This window comes from Schistocerca cancellata, chromosome 2 (genome assembly GCF_023864275.1).
Source record: "Schistocerca cancellata isolate TAMUIC-IGC-003103 chromosome 2, iqSchCanc2.1, whole genome shotgun sequence".
NCBI classification, from domain to species: Eukaryota; Metazoa; Arthropoda; class Insecta; order Orthoptera; family Acrididae; genus Schistocerca; species Schistocerca cancellata.
This window is the reverse complement of record NC_064627.1, coordinates 133570152-133589641: the sequence shown is the minus strand read 5'-3', so window position 1 is coordinate 133589641 and position 19490 is coordinate 133570152. Positions and strand designations below refer to the sequence as shown.

At 42.4% G+C, this 19490-nt stretch overlaps 1 protein-coding gene across 1 annotated transcript; it reads left to right on the top strand.

Annotated features, from left to right (window-relative positions):
• Positions 1-1091: 1091 nt before the first annotated feature.
• Positions 1092-15188, top strand: LOC126161400 (hexamerin-like). Its single transcript, XM_049917177.1, has 10 exons — positions 1092-1238; positions 3546-3679; positions 3775-3933; positions 4021-4198; positions 7817-8106; positions 9640-9798; positions 9890-10054; positions 10133-10261; positions 10342-10645; positions 14719-15188. Exons 1-10 carry the CDS (start codon positions 1166-1168, stop codon positions 15120-15122), a joined length of 1995 nt encoding a protein of 664 aa, XP_049773134.1. The 5' UTR covers positions 1092-1165; the 3' UTR covers positions 15123-15188.
• Positions 15189-19490: the final 4302 nt, after the last annotated feature.

The following is a 19490-nucleotide window of genomic DNA, read 5'->3' as shown; positions in this document are numbered from 1 at the left end:
CATAGCACATCAATCAAATCTCAAAATCGTCGTAGCTTCCTCCAATAATTTCAATACCCAAAAAAAAAAATTCTCTGCTCGTTGCAATAGTGTCATCTACCTCAAACGTACTTTAAAAATCATCATCCCATACCAAATACATCATTCAAACCTCTCATAGTATCACAATGGTTCCGAAAAAATATGAGCAATTCACAAAGTACAAACAAAATACAATTTCTTAGGTGTGAAGATATCCAACTGTGTAATTGCTTAAGCATGTATTACTTAAGTAGTAAAAAAATGTTTGTCTCTCTCAGTTAAATGATCAGATAGCTTTGTAATTCTGTGTTAGAGAAATAGTGTAGCGATGTGTAAAGTTGTATAAGCTCACTACAATAGCGCCGGCCGGAGTGGCCGTGCGGTTCTGGCGCTGCAGTCTGGAACCGCGAGACCGCTACGGTCGCAGGTTCGAATCCTGCCTCGGGCATGGATGTGTGTGATGTCCTTAGGTTAGTTAGGTTTAACTAGTTCTAAGTTCTAGAGGACTAATGACCTCAGCAGTTGAGTCCCATAGTGCTCAGAGCCATTTTAACCATTTGAACACTACAATAGCGAATATTCCAACAATGCCAACAAGCCACAGACTGCACACAGGACAGTCAGTGATTTTCATACAGAGCGCTACGCGGCGTTACCAACATAAAAACCTAAACAGGCTACTTACAAATACTAAGTAACCGGCAGGAATAAAAAATAACTTGAAAGTGGGAAGAGACCGCCTTATGCTTTGTATCACATTCGGTTGCATACGTATGTTTTTGAATTATTTCATGCTAACCACCTACGATACAATCATAGGTACACAAGTAACGACCAATCTTACACTTAACAATTTTTTTATTTATTGTAATTGACGTAGCTCGTTGACGATACTGAAATGCTCAGAAGCTTGCTGCAAAAATGAATATCTTTCTGGGAGGCCATCGAACTGCACCGCTTCTGAAGGCCACGACAGGCGACACGCAGACCTCGCGAAAGTCTGCACCGCGGTCAGTGCCCGCAGGGGCAGGTCAGTGCGCGCAGGAGTCCAGATAACCCGGCCAGGGTAATCGCTCACCTTCAGTCGGCCGCACTATATAGGGACCCCCGAAACGTGGCGAAAGCGTACTCCTCGGCAGGCAACATGAGGACATCCACCCTCGCCATCTTGTCGCTGCTGGTGGCTCTGGCCGCCCCAGTTGTACCAGAGAAGTATGGTGAGTGGCTCGATCCAAGAGACGGCAATGTCAGCTGACAGATTTCTTACAGCGAAGAAAGAAATTGATCTAATCGCTTCTCATTACTATACTATGTCCAATTTTAGGTGCTTTCAAAACCAAAAGGCTTCATTGTTAGTCATATAGTTCGGTAATTACCACAACATATGCCTGAGAACGAAGCCTTTTGACTTAGACTGCTGGTAGTGGAAAATAATACGTATAGCCTGATAGACATAAAAACCAATAAAAAATGGAATAAATAGTTGTGTATGGTGAGCATTTTCGGGATACTTCTTTTTATAGTCATTAGCCCGTCGACTGATTGAGGCCTTCTTCTACCTCTTCCTATCTTGTGATCGTATTTTCATCTTTGTAAACAAGATCGGCAACTATTTGCTAACGTCTGTCCTACCTTTCTTTCCAGTGTCAAGTTACCTACCGTTTACTACATATCAAATGAACTGTCCTCTTTCTCATGACAACTTCTCACGTATTTTTACGTAGCCTATACCTTGATTTATCTATTCATTTTCCACTTTGTCTTCCACAAGGTTTTTAGTGCTGTAGCACCACTTTACAAACACTTCTATTTCTTCTCCTTTATTTACGTAATCCTCGTTCCATTTACACAATATGCTTCTTTCATATCATAGAGACTGGTTTCTTCTCTTCTCTATATCGTACAATTTTTTCCAGTATCTTGAGTAATCTTTTTCATCCACTAATGCAACATTTTTACTTTCTCTTCCATCTTTCCCAACATTTTATGTCTGGCACATGATTTTTCGTCTGTGATCCTTCCCTATCTACTATTTTAGAGCAAATTTGTCCACGCTCTGCAAAAGAAGACTGGCCAGTAAATCTAACAATTCACTCTCGCTTCTGGTCCATAGAAATAATGTCTGTGAATCTTTGAGTTTGTTTGACTGCTCCCTAGACCATTATGGCGTTTTTCAGAATTTCATCCATTTTCATTGTTCAAATTACTTCGTCCCCTTAGATACTGGGTACTTCCCACTCGTTTGGAATCCAGTCACATTATTCTCGATCGCTGCCTGTAGCGCCGCAGATGCCATCAATCCATCTAGGTTTTCCACCTTTATACCTTCCACTAATACGTGAAATGTGTTTTTACCCACAATCTTTATTTATTCCAAGCCCATTTTGAAATTAATGTCCGCCTTCTTAGCTGGGCGGTAAAGTGCTCAACTCCCACGCAAGATCGCCCGGGCCCGATTCCCGGCCGGGTTGGAGGCTTACCCCGTTCGGGCACTGCGTGTTGTGTTATCCTCATCGTTATTTCGTCCTCGTCAGCGGCGCACAAGTTGCCCAATGTGGCTGACATTCTAATGTTATACATTTTGACTAACTCCTTAGATTATCACTTGATAAATAAATTTATTGAAGTTCTTTCAATTACAATTGGTATAAATCTGTGGTTTGCTCCACAAATTTCTTAGCATTGGCCGAAAAATAGTCCAGGTCGGCTGAAATAAGACTTGCACTTGGCGCCCCAACTTCACCGGATGCGACTTCCGGCCAACGATGCCATAGCTCATTTCCATTTTTTTTATATTCGTCCGACATTATGTAAATTTTTCTTTGTAGTGCACCTCCATAATTCATCTTAATTCTGTCCCGGAAGGTGACACTAACTAACATAGAATTATCTGGAAATCAGCAAACATCATTAAATTTATTTTGAAATTTTAAGTTGCACAAAATGTCTGTGTATTTGTTCCATTATTCTGTGAGCAATAGTGTTCTTCCGCCTTCGCTAAAGCTGGACACCTCTTAGCACTAAGAAAATAGTTCCTCCTCTAATGTCCAAGTCATGGTGTTACAGCAATTATGGTTTTCAGACATGGGTCATTAAGGCAGTTCGGAAAGACAGGAAATGGAAACAGTCGTGATCTTTTTCCTGTTATGATTGGCTTTTTTTGTGGGCGTGGATAAACCACAGAAATGAGTTACTAATCAACGATTTGAACGTCCCAAGTTAGTCACACATTAAACAGGGACCTACTTCCTCTAGAAATGTTCCTAGTGCAGAACTTACCTTCTCTGGTCGCTTCTTGCTAATATATCATAACATAAAACAAAGTTTCTTTGATGTGTTTGGGGTTTTATTCTTGTAGCTCCTTTGATCAGCTTCCCTGTAATTAGGGTTTAAAATGGAAGGAAAGATGTATAGATCTTTAATACTTGCTCAAACAATAGAAACCGACTGGAACGCAATTATTAGCTGAATAGAATACTTTCGGAAACGTTGCACTTTACATCTGTTTCATTTTAATTTTTCAGCCGACCAGGAACTTCTGGTAAAGCAGCAAAAAATCTACAACCTACTGTACCTACTGGACCGGCCCATTTTCGATGAAGAACTGAAGAGCATAGCGCAAAGCTACAAGCTAGAGGAAAACATTGACAAATACGTGGTATGCCACTTTCTCTCCCTCATAAACTATTTGTAACGATTATTAAAGTCCATTATATTTGTCGTATCTAATCCGTTCACTATCTTTCTCGACAGAAACCAGAAGTGGTGGAAAAATTCCTGAAGTACTATAAATACGGTTACTCGAAACAACGCGGAGAGGCCTTCTCCCCGTTCTACAAGTTCGACACGTATCAAGTCATCAGCATTTTCGACGTCTTGTTCTACGCTAAGGACTTTGACACCTTCTACAAGGTACTGAACACTGGTCTTTTGAGCGAAAGCTAAGCGTATCGTACGCCGGGCTGCCACTGAATCCCGTCAATTGCCTGTTTATTGCAGACGGCCGTGTGGATGAGGGAGCACATGAACGCGGGCCAGTTCGTGTACGCCTTCACGGTCGCCGTGTTGCATCGCGAGGATACCAGGAACATCACCCTGCCGCCCCCCTACGAAATCTATCCCCAGCTCTTCGTCAAGTCCGACGCCATCCAGAAGGCGTACGACGCACGCTTCCAAGGTAAGCGACCTAGTGGTTGGGCGTTACCACCACCAGGTCTACCGAGTTAGACAGCCCCCTAGGGCACTGATTTTTTCTATTTTTTTGAAAGTGGAAAGGGCACCCTGGTTCCCAAATATTCGATTTTTGTTTGTTTGTTAATGCTGGTTAGACTACGGCCATCAGGCCCTCTTTACACCTATCTAAGTATCTTACATTATATTCGTTACGACACACATGTTACAATACGTCTTACGCCTAATACGGCAAGCAACACCTACAATAAGTAATGGAAACAGTGGGAGCTATAACAGAAGAGAACACAGTTCATCAAAACTGATAAGACCAGGCGAACTACAATCATCTGGTCGTAACTGTCGTTTCTTTGGTTGCTCTGGAAGATTGCTCATCTTAACTACAAGAGATGAAATATTACTTTACTTTACTACGCGAATGATAAAGCGCTTTACTTAACTTGATACACTCCTTTGCCGCAACACTGCGTGATACTTTACAATTGTCATTGACGATGAAAGGCTCATTTGGTACACTAATCAACAAAGTGTTCTCTTCAAGTACAGTGTCCAACATTTACAGAAGTACATTTCCGTCTGAGACTTGAATAACTCTTTAGTCCTACTCGACAATGTTGACTGTTTCAGCTGAGGTCACGAAATCGGCAGAGCACTTCCATGCTCCGCTTTGTACTAACCCCCGTGCGAGGGTGCTGCTGTGCTAAGAAAGATAGTGTGTCTTCTTCAGCTGGCCCATTCATAGGTGCGGACTGCAGCAAGACATCGCTAACGACTGTGTTATCGATGTGAATTGCTGACTTTGGTGTGGCCCGAAGGTTCGTATGGAGGACACTGACACCAGTGGACGTGAGGGAAGAAAGACCGACAGAGAACAAGAAATGTGAGAGGTCATATGTAATGAAGTGGCGGGGAAAGAAAGTGACATGACTAAATGATAAACAAAAAGAGACAAGGATAACTGGCTGAAAATGGGAGCCTCCACTGTTTAGCAGAGGGAAACTGACCATATAAGGTGACTTACGAGGGCAAAGTGACGAAGGTGACTAAGCAAAGTGTTTCGGCTTCATCTTAAATACAGTAGGGTGCCGAATTCTGTAGAGTTCCGGGTAGAATGCGCCAGTCGTGGACAGAAGCACAGGAAAAAGAGTTCGCGGGTTTTTCTGTTTTACGGATGGGCGTAGCTAAAATAGTACCAAATTCAATGATACATTCAGAACTGCAAACCCATAAAATTGCTGAAACTATACAATGAGACGTGTCTCATCCAAAGGAAGGAGTAACATCCCAACCTACTCCAGATGAAAATTTTCCAACTGATTTTGAATGTTTAGTTCAGTAAACAACTTCACCCCTAAGTGCCAAAGTAAGACCAGAGTCTAACACCAACGATGTAGAGAAACCAGCCTCCCAGCTGTCACAATAATTGGGACTTTGAATGTCAACGGGTCTGGAAGCCTCCTATTGCTCGGTCGGATTGGCGGAAATGTGAGTTGAGTTTTCTGTACAAAACAAGAACATTTCTCATGGGGCCACGATAGCACCAGTAACTTGCTATCCTGCTCGACGATGACACACGCCAGTTAATGATGCACTATTATTGCAGTAGGGTTTTGGAACATATTCTGTGTTCGAACATTATGAATTACCTCGAATAAAACGATTTATTGACATGTAGTTAGCACTGATTCAGAAAATATCGTTCTTGTGAAACACAACTAGCTCGTTATATCGACAGGGGATGTCAAACTGATTCCATATTTTTAGATTTCCAGAAGGCTTTCGACACCGTTCTTCTAGCCAAACTGCCCGCCTATGGAATATCACCTCAGTTGTGTGACTGGATTTGTGATTTCCTGTCAGAAAGGTCACATTTCGTAGCAATAGATGATTGCTCGGTTTGTAACCATTCTTTCTCATATAATTACAATAAATATAATGATTCCTACAATAGAAAGTCATCGAGTAAAACAAAAGCAACATCCGGCTTCCCCAACGAAGTGTTATAGGCCCTCTATTGTTCCTGATCTATATTAACGACAAAGGAGACAATCTGAGTAGCCCTCTTAGATGGTTTGCAGATGAAGCTGTCATTTACCTTCTTGTAAAGTCATCCAATGACCAAACCGAATTGCAAAATGATTTAGATAAGATATCTCTACGGTGCGAAAAGTGGCAACTGACGGTGAATAAAGAAAGGTGTGAAGTTATTCACATGAGTACTAAAAGAGATCTGCCAAATTTCGATTACGTGATTACTCACACAAACCTGAAGGCTGTAAATTCAACTAAATACTTAGGGATTACAATCATAAATAACCTAAATTGGAACGATCACGTAGATAATAATGGGGGTAGAGCAAACCAAAGACTACGATTCATTCTTAGAACACTTGAAAGTTGCAACAGGTCTACTAAAGAGAGTGCTTACACCACATGTGTCCGCTCTATTCTGGAGTATTGCTGCGCGGTGTCGGATCCGCATCAGGTGGGACTGTCGGATGACAACGAAAAAGTACAAAGAAGGGCAGCTAGTTTTGTATTATCGCGAAATAGGGGACATAGTGCCACAGACACGATACGTGAATTGGAGTGGCAATCATTAAAATAAAGGCCGTTTTCGTTGCGGCGGGATCTTCTCGTGAAATTTCAATCACCAGTTTTCTCGTCCGATTTTGAAAAGATTATGTTGGCACCCACATACATAGGGAGAAACCATCATCACGATAAAATAAGAGAAATGAGGACTCGCACAGAAAAATTGAAGTGCTCGTTTTTCCCGCGGGCCGTTCGAGAGTGGAACGGTAGAGAGACAGCTTGAAGGTGGTTCATTGAACCCTCTGCCAGACACTTTATTGTGAATAGCAGAGTAATCACGTAGATGTAGATGTAGATGTATACGCACAGTAGCTACACCTGCAGTGGCTCGTCACGTTGCAGTGGATAAATTTTCGTACTGCTGCATACTAGAGAGAATGCAACGGTTACAGAAGAAAACCAGATAAAGCTGTAACTTTAATTCGAGACGAGGGAATGTTCTGACACAGTCACCTCGCCTCGTGCCATATCTGTCCACCATGCACTGTTCTTCTCTCGATAAATGTGAAAACACTTGTCCAGCAGCTAGTTCTTATGAAAATTTGTTTATAAGATCGGTCATGTGATTTGCTGTTTCGAAATGATAAAAATTATTTTTGTGGGGAAAGAATGACATCTATGTACAAGTTGTTGTTCGGATGCTATCCCATGCAATGACTTCCATAGAATTTAACAGCTAATGTTCGTCACTGCTGCTGTGGGACGGTACAGTAATATACCTTCAAGCTTATCCTTGAGTCTTTCTTCCCTTACACTTACGCTGCTTTTTATTCATTCCACCTACAGCTTGATGTACAAATAACTACGAAAATTTCGGCCCTTAACACAATAACAGCTACGATCGGTAGGTAGCAGTGCGATGTTTCTTAACACAGTTCTCCGTTAGAAGGCACGTGGAATTAAATGTTAACGTGTCCTGTATACTTCAAAATATTTTTTCGTGTAATCGTCCATTCCAAAGAGCTGATAGATGCCTGAGAAATCGTAATGGGCAGTGTTACCTGTGCAGGCTTCGCTGGCACCAAGGACAAGCCCTACGTCATAGTGTCCAACTACACGGGCTATCCAGCGCCCCGCAAGACTGACGACGTGCTGTCGTACTTCACCGAGGACGTCGGCCTCAACTCGTTCTTCGCCTACATGCACTACCGGTTCCCGTTCTGGCTGAAGTACGACATACCGCGCAAAGGCGAGACCTTCTACTTCACGCTGCGGCAGCTGCTGGCCCGCTACTACCTGGAGAGGTTGTCGCACAAGCTGCCAGAGGTCGCCCCAGTCGACTACTACAAGCCCGTGGAGGTAAGATCTCGCAAAAAAATGGTCGAAAATTGAAGTAATGGAACTGAGGCTGTTTAAAAATACTGGATAATTGTTACAAAGAAGTACAGACAGCAGCCACAATTAAGAATAAACAGCCGTTACCGGCGTCGAACCGCCAAATTAATCGTAGCGTGTGTTGCTGGCTGTGTTCCGTTGCTAACTAAGCAATAGCCAAGGGGATTATTTCCAGAAGGAACTTTCATTCCCCCGTCCTCCCCCCCTTAGTTTTTCCTCTCTTTACCCCCTTTTATTTTCCCATTATCTGTCCAGTTTCCCACCACCTGCTCTCGGTTGTGGTGTGTCATATTTGCCAGCTTTTTAGTGCAGTGTTCAAGTGAATGTTCAGTGTTGTTCGTCCTTCCCAAGTGTTGCGAACAGAAACCATGCTGTCGCTGGGTGTGAATTTTATGTCTTTTGCGAACAGAAACCAGAGTCGCCGTGTTTTTTAATTGCCTGTCTATTATTTTACCTGTCTGCTTCATATGTATTTTTATTAGCATCATCATCCCTTTGTTCTATGATTTAAGTTCCGCGATTTTTCTGCCATGTTACCATTTAAGTCTCCGATTTTATCGCCTGTTTTTATTATTTCTTCATATTTTTAAAACAAAGTCTGTAGGATGAAGAGCGGCATACTAAGCTGCTGCCAGCCCGGCCCCTTCGGGGGGAAATCGAAACTCAATAAAGAAAAAAAACGCACTTTCACTGCGCTTCAGAGTGAAACGTCGTTCTGGAAACAAGCCCCTAGGCTGCGGATAACGCATTTCCTTGCAGACTTGTTTTTGGAGAGGGTCCGCCTCGAGCAAAACAGAATATTAATTTTTATTTCCCAGACATGTTTCGCTTAAGTTTCAGCATCATCAGTGGGGGTTCTTAGTATCTTTCTTGTTACTACATACTGTGGACTTCCTGACTTTTTATGTTATTTATTGTTTTATTTCATAGTTCGGAATTTTTTCTGGTTTCACCCTTATCTTCACTGTGAAGGCTTGCACTAACTAACTTTCACTGTCACTGTTTACAAACTGTAATAAACCAGAAAAAAATGACGGACTGTGAATTAAAACGACTGCGATAAATAACATAAAAACCTTGGAATCCACAGCACGTACTAACAAGAAAGATAATAAAAAGCCCACTGATGATGCTGAAACATGACTGGGGAATCTAAATCTAAATTGTGTTTTGCTCAAGGTGGACCATCTCCAAAAACAAATCTATTTGCAAGCAAAATGGACAGAAGAGCTGTTAAATCCCGCCTAGTCGTCGTCAAATTGTGGGGTGTCCAGGAAAACCTGCTTTTCGGATCGCTAGACAACAATTCAAGCAAATGGTTTTAATGAGTTTTAGTACAAAATGAACAACTCTATCACGAAAGACTTTGTAGCTAGTAACGAAGCTCTTTGTCTGCTATATAGCTGCATTACATAATTCCTTATATTTTATCACAACTGTTGAAATATTTCATGACAGGTAATAGTGATACAGAGAACATATCATTATGTTTTGCAGGTTGGTTATTACCCAGAGATTCGGCTGCAGAGCGGATTGGAGACCCCTGCTCGTCCTGAAGGCGTGATTCCAAGGGATGTTGACTCCTTCTACGTCGAGGAAATCGAGAACTATGAAAGGAGGATCCGATCTGCCATCGATCTTGGATTTTTCTTCGACGTGAGCTCAATTTTTTTCTTATGTTGCCAAACGTTTTAAGCTAAAATCTACAGGTTTTGACTAAAATTGAACCATATTTTGAATGAAACAGGAGAAGGCCGACATGCATACCGTGAGGGGTAAGGACGCCACTGAAATGATCGGAAACGTAATCGAGGGCAGCGCATCATCCGTCCACAAGGAATTCTACGGCTCTTTGTACAGAGGGCTCATTTCCATCTTCGGTCACATCTCCGACCCAGAGCACGAATACGGCGTAAGTATTAACAGTTTTACTCGTTGGCTGTCAATGAAAATATCGCGATGATTTTATCACACACGTGTGAATTTGCAGGTCGAGCCGAGCGTTCTCGAGAAGCCGGAGACCATGTTGAGGGACCCCCTGTACTACAGAATTGCGAAACGGATGCTGTCCATTTTCGAGCATTACAAGAACCAACTGGCACCATACACGCACCAAGAAGTAAGTATATGAAGCAGACGCTACGAAATAGAGCAGCGTACAGATAGAGCAGATATTAAAGTGTCCAAATGGTATTTCAGCTAGCGATGCCTGGCGTGAAGGTCGATTCCGTCACTTTCGACAAACTGGTCACGTTCTTTGACGAGTTCGACATCGACGTCAGCAACGTCGTTGGAGAGGCTTACGACAAAAGCTACGTGGTGGTCCGCCAGCCTCGCCTCAACCACAAACCGTTCAACTACCACATTAAGGTCACGAGCGACAAGCAGGTGGACGCCATCGTGCGCGTTTTCTACGGACCGCGCTTCGACGCTTATGGTCGAGAGTACACCTTGGAGGAGAGGAAGAACTACTACGTCATGATGGACGTCTTCCCATACACACGTAAGATAACAGACATATCTTATTCATAACCTATTCCTTACTGTGTATAAGTAACAGTAAACTCCTGGGTGCTCTTTAACGGCTCCTTAAAGATACCGCCAGCTATCCATTTTCATTGCACCACCGATTAATATCCGAAGTATTCATTGCGGTAGCGTTCTCGCTTCCCGCGCACGGGGTCCCGGGCTCTATTCCCGACCGGGTCAGGGATTTTCCCTCCCTCGAGATGACTGGGTGTTGTTTTGTCGTCTTCATCATCATTACGGTCGGAGGAAGGCAGTGGCAAACCACCTCCGCTAGGACCTTGCCTAGTTCGGGGGTGCGGGTCTGGTGGTGGCGGTTAGTGTTTAACGTCCCGTCGACAACGAGGTCATTAGAGACGGAGCGCAAGCTCGGGTTAGGGAAGGATTGGGAAGGAAATCGGCCGTGCCCTTTCAAAGGAACCATCCCGGCAGGGGTGCGGGTCTCCTGCATCGTTCCCTACGCTCCTCGGAGTATGGGACCTCATCATCATCATCACCATTGTATGCTTAGCATCTACAACAGTCGAGAGTATGTGAGAAAATGAGTAAGTGCTGGTAGGCCCAATGACCTGCTTAGCCCACTGAGTGTAGAAGTTCTGATGAGGGTGCTTGTTGTAGCATGACTTGGACTATTTTTATCCAGGGTATTGAGAACATGAACCAGGAGATATGTTTCGGCATTGTCAGTCATCAAATGTTGCCCTTTCTTCTACATTGACATTATGAGTATGCCGTGGACATTCCCCTCTTCTGAGATGATGACAGCCTGGTTCACATGGCTGCATGCGTACATTCCTGGTTTGAAGAATACCCAGATAGTCCATAGCAAGTCGACTGACCCTCTTTGTCACCCGATCTTAATGGGAGAGAAAACGTTATTGAGTATTTGGGAAACGGGTGACATGTAGCAGTCAACGTCACTACAGTCTAGTAGTTCTACAGGGTATAACTGCCAACGACTAGCTTCAGCTACATCTGACGCACTTGACGGGACTTGTGGGCTGTCTGCTTCGCCCAAGGCTTGTGTCACTCTCCTCAGGGTCAATAACTTTTTGTCCAGTGTGGTTATGTCACCTATAGTGCAGGTAAGAGTGTCTGAACGCTCATATAAGAAGGCCTTATCAACATTAATAAGACATGGGTGTATCACTCTCATAACTGTCTCCGTATTCTAAATCTGTAACGTACATATGTCTTGAGACACTCAGATCGGAGGAACCAGTTCGAATTTTCACTGCCAGTATTTGGATTGCAGTGGGAGGAGAGATGATGGCGTGAAGTACCTGATCGCCAGTCTTTGCGCCAGTCTCCCGGATTAAATTCGCTAGCTCTCCGTAGTGTCTCATGAGATGAGAGAATGTGACACTCTGACGGCGGTCCCCTTAGTGCTGTTAGAAAAGGAGTAGGTTCTGTGCCGGCAACGAGTTTCACCGGTTCCCTTCCCGTCATCCATCACAACACAACCTCATTACTCCACTGTACATACAGACACACCGTAATAGACAGGAGGAAGGCAGCAGAAAATCACCTTCACTTACATCTTGCCTAGACAACAGTGCAGATTTTCTGCATTTGCTCCCCTACGCTCATTTCCTGCGTATGTGGATACTTCAACTTGATATCGCATTCACGACATTCGTCTTTTCTCACAGCTCGAATCTTTTATTTTTACTGTCTTCTTTGTTTCACCTGATCTGATTACGGCCATCTGACTCATTCTTACATTGACCAGGGTTTCACACATACAGTATCTATTACATCATAGTTACCCTAGAAATATCAATTTTAAGCTGACAGGAAGTATTAAAGTGATCTGAGTCTCTGAAGTAGCACTGTGAGTAATTTATACTGACCATGAATTATCAAAGTCAACACCGACATTAGTTGTTCTACTAGAGCTGCAACAAATAATAGTAATAATAATAATATCAGTAATAATGACATAATTGTGACGCTAATAACAATAATGATAGTGGCAGATGTAAGAAAAATTTAGAGATGTTCAAAATAGATCATTTCTGATACAGCAGGAAAGGGAAATTTAAGGAGACTGCATGGGCTAAGAATTGTGGGATATGACGACGATCAAGCTAGAAGGAGGGATGCACAAGGGTAACGAGTGCGTACAGGGACAATGGTAATCCTTAATGTTGCTTTAATAGATGTGTCGTTACCTGTTTTCTGAGGGTAGAGACGTTATTTAGTTCTCTAACATAATGCGGGAGGTTATTCCAGAGTCGAGTTCCTGCTTCTGAAAATAAATTCGAGAAGGTGGCTGAATGCTGGAGCGGAACAGGAAGCATTTTGCCCCGATTGGAAAGGGTGTTTCTGCCGGGTTGTTCAGACAAAGAAGTTAAGGTTGATGAGTGATATGAGGGACAGTGTTAGCTGATAAGATAGAGAAGACAGAGGGTATGGAAATCTCTGCGCTTGTCTGAATGCAGCACGATAGCTGTGGATATGACGGTAAATGTCATCAAAGAGTCGAACATCTCACAATGGCGAACATAGGCGTTCATGACCAGTTCCAGGGGCCGCGAGCTTTTATGACAAGGCCTTGAAGGATAACAGCGCTATAATCAATAACAGAAGGTTTACGTGTTCGTACAAGTTTCTTTTTCAAACCAAGATGATAGAGCTTATTATATTTTTGTTGGACTTGGACAGTTGCTGATGCCTTCTTGGAGATTAGACTTACGTGCTCAGTCCAAGTTATGTTTTCATTTATTATTGCCCCTAGACTCTTTGCTGAGGCAGTGAAGTTGCCATTTGTCCCATTTAGGGTTAATCAAAGTAGAGATTCCAGATATTTCGGGCTAATGAGTGTAGGATGACCTACAAGTTCCGCTTGGGTTTTTGGTGGATTGAGCTTTAACACTACATCCTGCGCCCAGTTCAATAATGCGCACACATCGGCACTGAGATTGTCGGTAGCTCCCGTCAGGTTTATAGGTTTTTCCATGAGATTCGACTGAAGATCAGCGTACATTTGGTATTTCCAATAGGACAAAGCCAATGACACGTCATTTATGTACAATGAAAAGACCACAGGACCCAGTACACTGAGACGCCGAAAGTCTTGGGATACCTTCCAATATCGTGTCGTCCCTCCTTTTGGCTGGCATAGTACGGGAACTCGAAGCGGCATGGACGCTGTAGAAATATTGAGCCATAATACCTATATATTCATCCATAATTGCGAAAGTATAGCCTGTAGAGGATTTTGTACAAGAACTGATCTCTCGATTATGTCACATAAATGTTCGATGGGATTCATGTCGGGCCATCTGGGTGGCCAAATTATTCACTCGAATTGTCCAGAATGTTCTTCAAACCAGTCGTGTGGTATTGTGGCCCAGTGAAACGGCCCACTGTCCTCCATAAAAGTTCCCTCTTTTTTTTGGAAATATGAAATCTATGAATGGCTGCGAATCATCTCCAAGTAGCCGAACATAACCATTTACATAAATAATCTGTATGGCTGGACCAGAGAACTCAGTCATTTCCATGAGACACAGCCCGCACCATTATGGAACCACCATCAGCTTGCACAATTCCTGATTGACAACTTGGGTCTATGCCATTAGCGCCAAATTTCGCCGCACTGTCCTAAGTGGTACGTTTGCCGTACGTCCTACATTGATTTCTGTTAGCACTGACAAATCTTCGCAAATGTTGCTGTTCTCGTTTGTTACGTGAAGGCGGTCGCCACTGGGTTGCCCTGGTGAGCTGTATTGTGTCTCGGAACAATGAATTGCCACAACGACTTCCGTGCTTCTAGCTCCAATTCGATTCTGCTTCCAAAGTCTGTTAATTCCTGTCATGCAGCCATAATAATGTCAGTAACCTTTTCACATGAATCACCGAAGGACAAATGACTGCTCCGACAGTGTACCACCATTTCATACCTTTTCTGTGCGATAGCACTGCCATTGTATATATAGCTACCCCATGACTTTTGTCACTTCAATGTACTTTTAGCACTAGTCGCTTTTTGGACGCACAGCGTGCCTAAATGCGATTAACAATACTTGTGCATCCGTTTCGCAGTGCAAGCCGGAGAGAACGTGATCGTGCGCAGCTCCCGGCAGAACGCCATGGTAGGCGCTGAGAGCCCCGGCTTTGGTGAGCTGTACGCGCGCACCCTGGCGGGCGTCAAGGGAGAGGAGAAGGTGGTGTCCGGCGAGTCGCGCTACTACTGGGGATTCCCCCAGCGCCTGGTGCTGCCGCGCGGGACTCCCGCGGGCATGCCGCTCAGCGCCTTCGTCATCGTCAGCCCGGTCGAGCGGCCGCTGCGTGACGAGTTCTACGCCGCCGTGAAGGACTCCCGGCCGCTGGGATTCCCCTTCGACAGGCCCATCCGCGGGTTCGAGTTTGAAGACCTGCCTAACGCGCGCTTCCAGAACATCGTCGTCATGCACAGGCGCCAAGAAGACGTCGCGACCGTGGCATGAAGGCGGTTTGGGGCGTGAAAACGACAAACGCTGTGCAATGCAGTCAATAAAACCTCGTCTTTCGTACTAGATGTGTTTCACTCCTTGATCTGCGCCCCTACTTCCTCTCGTATCTGATAAGAAAGCAAAACATTTAATATGAGTCGGTTTATCACATAGGTTAATTATAAAGTGTGAAAGAGCATAATACTGAAGTTGTCTCCCACCTACTATGTCCAAAAGTAACTGGAAGTGATTTAGATGGTTGTCTGCCGCTTATCAGTACTCGAAACTGGACTCTAAAAGTCGTCGCAAATGCATCTAAATCTTTGAAATCTGATATAAAGGCTTGTATGCTATTCGAGCAAGTGCACTTTTTGTTGTGGATTGGCAGGAGCCAATTCACGGGGTTTGGAGGAAGCCGAAAGGCACGCGATTAAGCTCACGCAGGCTGGCGTGAGGTCTGGAACAGGTCAGAGAAATAAGACTAGCAAAACAAGAGTAACTGGTAGAATACTTAACGTCAATTGACAATTGTAGAACATCGCTCTTGTTACTGTACAGGCTTCACAATATTAATTATCAAATGCTATGGCGCCTTGCTAGGGCGTAGCAAATGACGTAGCTGAAGGCTATGCTAACTGTCGTCTTGGCAAATGAGAGCGTATTTGTCAACTGGGGCGAGTGCTAGTATGTCTCACTAGACCTGCCGTGTGGCGGCGCTCGGTCTGCCATCACTGACAGTGGCGACACGCAGGTTCGTCGTATAGTAGCGGACCGCGGCCGATTTAAAAGCTACCACCTAGCAAGTGTGGTGTCTGGCGGTGGCACCACACTTTTCCTGATTGAGTCTTGATACTTTGGAACCCTTCTGTCAGACTCGCTAATTTGACGAATGGCACCTTAAGCATCATGAAATAGTTCCCAAAAAATATTCATCTGTGTCGCTGCTTGCAGACTTGACTCATGCCGATCTGACACATGCTATGACCTTGTGAATGTCATGAGTAGTATAGCAGTGACACTTCCAGCACAACTATATGTACTGTGCCAATGACATCACTGTGCAGGTTGCCCACAAGCAGGGGCAAGTCATTAACCTTTGCCTATCAATGTTTGATGTCATCATACTCCTCCATCTCCTTCTCCTAACACCTCGCTCCAACTCCTCTTCTCCAGTCACAACCAAATATTTTAGTGGTCATTAAGAGAAAAGTCCAATCACAGTGTAATATTTCACCAGCCATTAAACAAAATAGCCAACCAGTATGTACTCCCAGAGCAACTTCTTGTCCATCTTCCAAAGCATCAAAATGACCTGAACTATGATAATTGGCGCCATGTTAAAGAGTATCCGAATTATTTACCTAAGGATATCGACCATACTGGTGTAACTTCCAGTATTTACATGTCTAAAATATCTGAACATAAGCATCATCAGCAAAGTACACACAAATCTACACACGGCCGGCCGTTGTGGCTGTGCGTTCTAGGCGCTTCAGTCTGGAACCATGTGACTGCTACAGTCGAAGGTTCGAATCCTGCCTCGGGCATGGATGTGTGTTATGTCCATAGGTTAGTTAGGTTTAAGTAGTTCTAAGTTCTAGGGGACTGATGACCACAGATTTTAAGTCCCATAGTGCTCAGAGCCATTTTTTTGAACCACACACACACACACACACACACACACACACAAGTAGCAATGATCACTTTAAGTTATGAAATTACAACTGCATGCTTACGCTTCATGGTACGAGATATGGATATCTACAGGCTAACCAGATAATTATTCCTGTTTTACTATCTTATATGATTTATTGTTTTATTACTTCTCATGCAATAAGTGATAGTCGTCTCTGAAGCTCCTAGTGTGAATAGTTGATAAGATAAATAAAAATTGCGAATGAAGTCCTTGAGGAGAGACCGATATTAACATCTATAAAGGCACATACTTCTCAAATACATTTTTATATCATTGTTATCTCACATGATACATTGTCTACCAACAATAGACGTAAAATGCCTACCAAATATGCGTAAAGATATTTTGCTGTTATGACTTACAGTGTTTCCACATCTTAATTGTTTGAAATATTTATTAAAAATACGAAACTTCTTCAATATATATCTGAATTGATAAATTGTCTACTAAGAATATAAAATACCTGTCAAATATAAGTATTAGTGGTGTAACTTACAGTATTTCCACGTCTTTCCACATCTAAACTGTCTGCATCACTCATAAAAAATGCAACACATACACAACACACAAAAAAACCACGCACAATATTTACATTAAGTGTCACAATATTATTTCTAATTTTTTTTTCAGTTGACATTAACAGCTTCTATATACTTGGAACTACGTGACACAATGCTGTCTTGTAATAGTTCTTACGTCCGGTTATGTCACTGACCATTATCATATTAGCTGTACCACTACAAAACAGAAGAAAGCGTAATATGAGGTACTATGAAATTTTCCGACCTCAGATACTTACGAAAGATCACAGTCATGACATCACATGTCACACATGTCTTCAGATCCGAAACAATTCTTCAACAAAGTCATAATGCATAAAACAACAATCATAAGTTCTCAGTAATACAGCAATGTGTGTATGTGTGTGTGTGTGTGTGTGTGTGTGTGTGTATGTGTGTGTGTGTGTATGTGTGTGTCATACACTGACCGGCGATACACTGGTTGTCAAATACATAGAAGGAGCCTACAGGTTAACAGACCAAAGATCATACAGACAAAGACTATGCAAGTGAATAGTAACACAGAACCATTTCTATCTAATATTATGTCATAAGTTCGTATAAAAATACAACAGCGAAAGGGCCACGTTCAACGTAGGTTTTTCCCAACTTTCTCAGAAATACATATACTAAGCGGTCAGATTCTTTTTATATAATGCCATACAAACATAATGCAAAAAATTGGGCTCTAATAAAACATACAGAGATAAAGCACGAACTGAAGTCAAGTATAACCTAGTAAAATCACATGTTTCAAAATGTATTACTATCCAAAGGCAGGAGAGTTACAGTAAATAGGTTCAAGATTCCGAGCCATGTCTTGAAAAGAAGTCACTATCTAACAATATATGAGCAGAAAAAATACGCTAAAATCAGTTATGTAAGTCATTATTCGTTCCTGTAGTGAAATACAAGAAGTCATAAACCAACCAAAAGTATAAAAAAATAAGTGCAAAAGTCCTAATTCATTTCTGTAATGAAGTACAAGTGTCATCAACCAAGCTTCAAGAAACTGAAAATAAACCTCACACGTCACAAGGAGATCAATAATTAAACCTAATAATTTTGAATATAATGAAGTCATATTCGGTAAAATACTTGAACTGTTCAGTGGCAGATGCTTGTAGGATACAAGGATCTGGGTTTGGAAAGTCACTGGGCCAGACTCATCAAACAACATTAAACAATTTTATTTACTAACATCAGTTCCACATACAACGTATGTTGGTGCTTAGAACATAAGAGTAAACTATGTAAACTGATATTTGTACTTAAAATATTCAGAACAGCAACGGCCACGGGCCTTTAAAAATTTACCCGAAACTAAACTCAGCTATAAAGATACAATTTAACAAACAACTGACAGGTTTTACACAGTCTATGAGTTATAAAACAAAGGGTTTTGAACAACGACCAAAGGTTTCAAAATCTTATTTACCTACCCTCCACTACTTACTTAAGCAACTAGAACGTGGTTGGTTTTCAGAGGTGTTTACAGGGAAGGATATTCGGTTTAATTAAACAACTTCAATACGGCAAAATGTCCATGAAAATTTACAACAAACAGATTGTCAAGTGTTGCTGAATTATTTGAATTTACTTGTACAATGGTTGGTTCACCATCCAACATAATATTCAAGAACAAAAGTGACATAGTTACTTTAACCAAACCCAGTCATAATTTACTAAACTGTACAACAGTTGACAGTTAAGTATAACAACGGCATAAAAATACTGAGAGCAGTCTTTTACTGGAACATTACAATAGAAACACAAGCTGAACATAAAAAATTTCGTTTAAAATTATTTCTTACACTAGCAAACTTTTATCAAAGACAAATTATTGCATGGCAGGATGTTCACAATACCAGTGTCTGACCAGTGGCGGATACAACATGATCAGGAACAGCAGATGGAACAAAATCCCCTGCCAGCTTAATATAGTTCGTAATAATAGCAACTGAGAACACTACAACAAAAGAAAAAAATATAAATACACACGCCATGGCGTGGAAAAGTAACTATGCATGTATCGAAAGAGCATCCTTACGATACGTTACTGCACATGAACTTCCAAGTAACTGACTCGTTAATAAACACCACACGATTCACTGTCCAATGATAAAC

Bases quoted from the DNA above. Each gene is read 5' to 3' on its own strand.
- LOC126161400 (XM_049917177.1), top strand. From the start codon at position 1,166: ATGAGGACATCCACCCTCGCCATCTTGTCGCTGCTGGTGGCTCTGGCC. The intron at 1,239-3,545 runs GTGAGTGGCTCG...TTAATTTTTCAG, and splicing joins AGTTGTACCAGAGAAGTATG to CCGACCAGGAACTTCTGGTA. The intron at 4,199-7,816 runs GTAAGCGACCTA...TTACCTGTGCAG, and splicing joins GTACGACGCACGCTTCCAAG to GCTTCGCTGGCACCAAGGAC.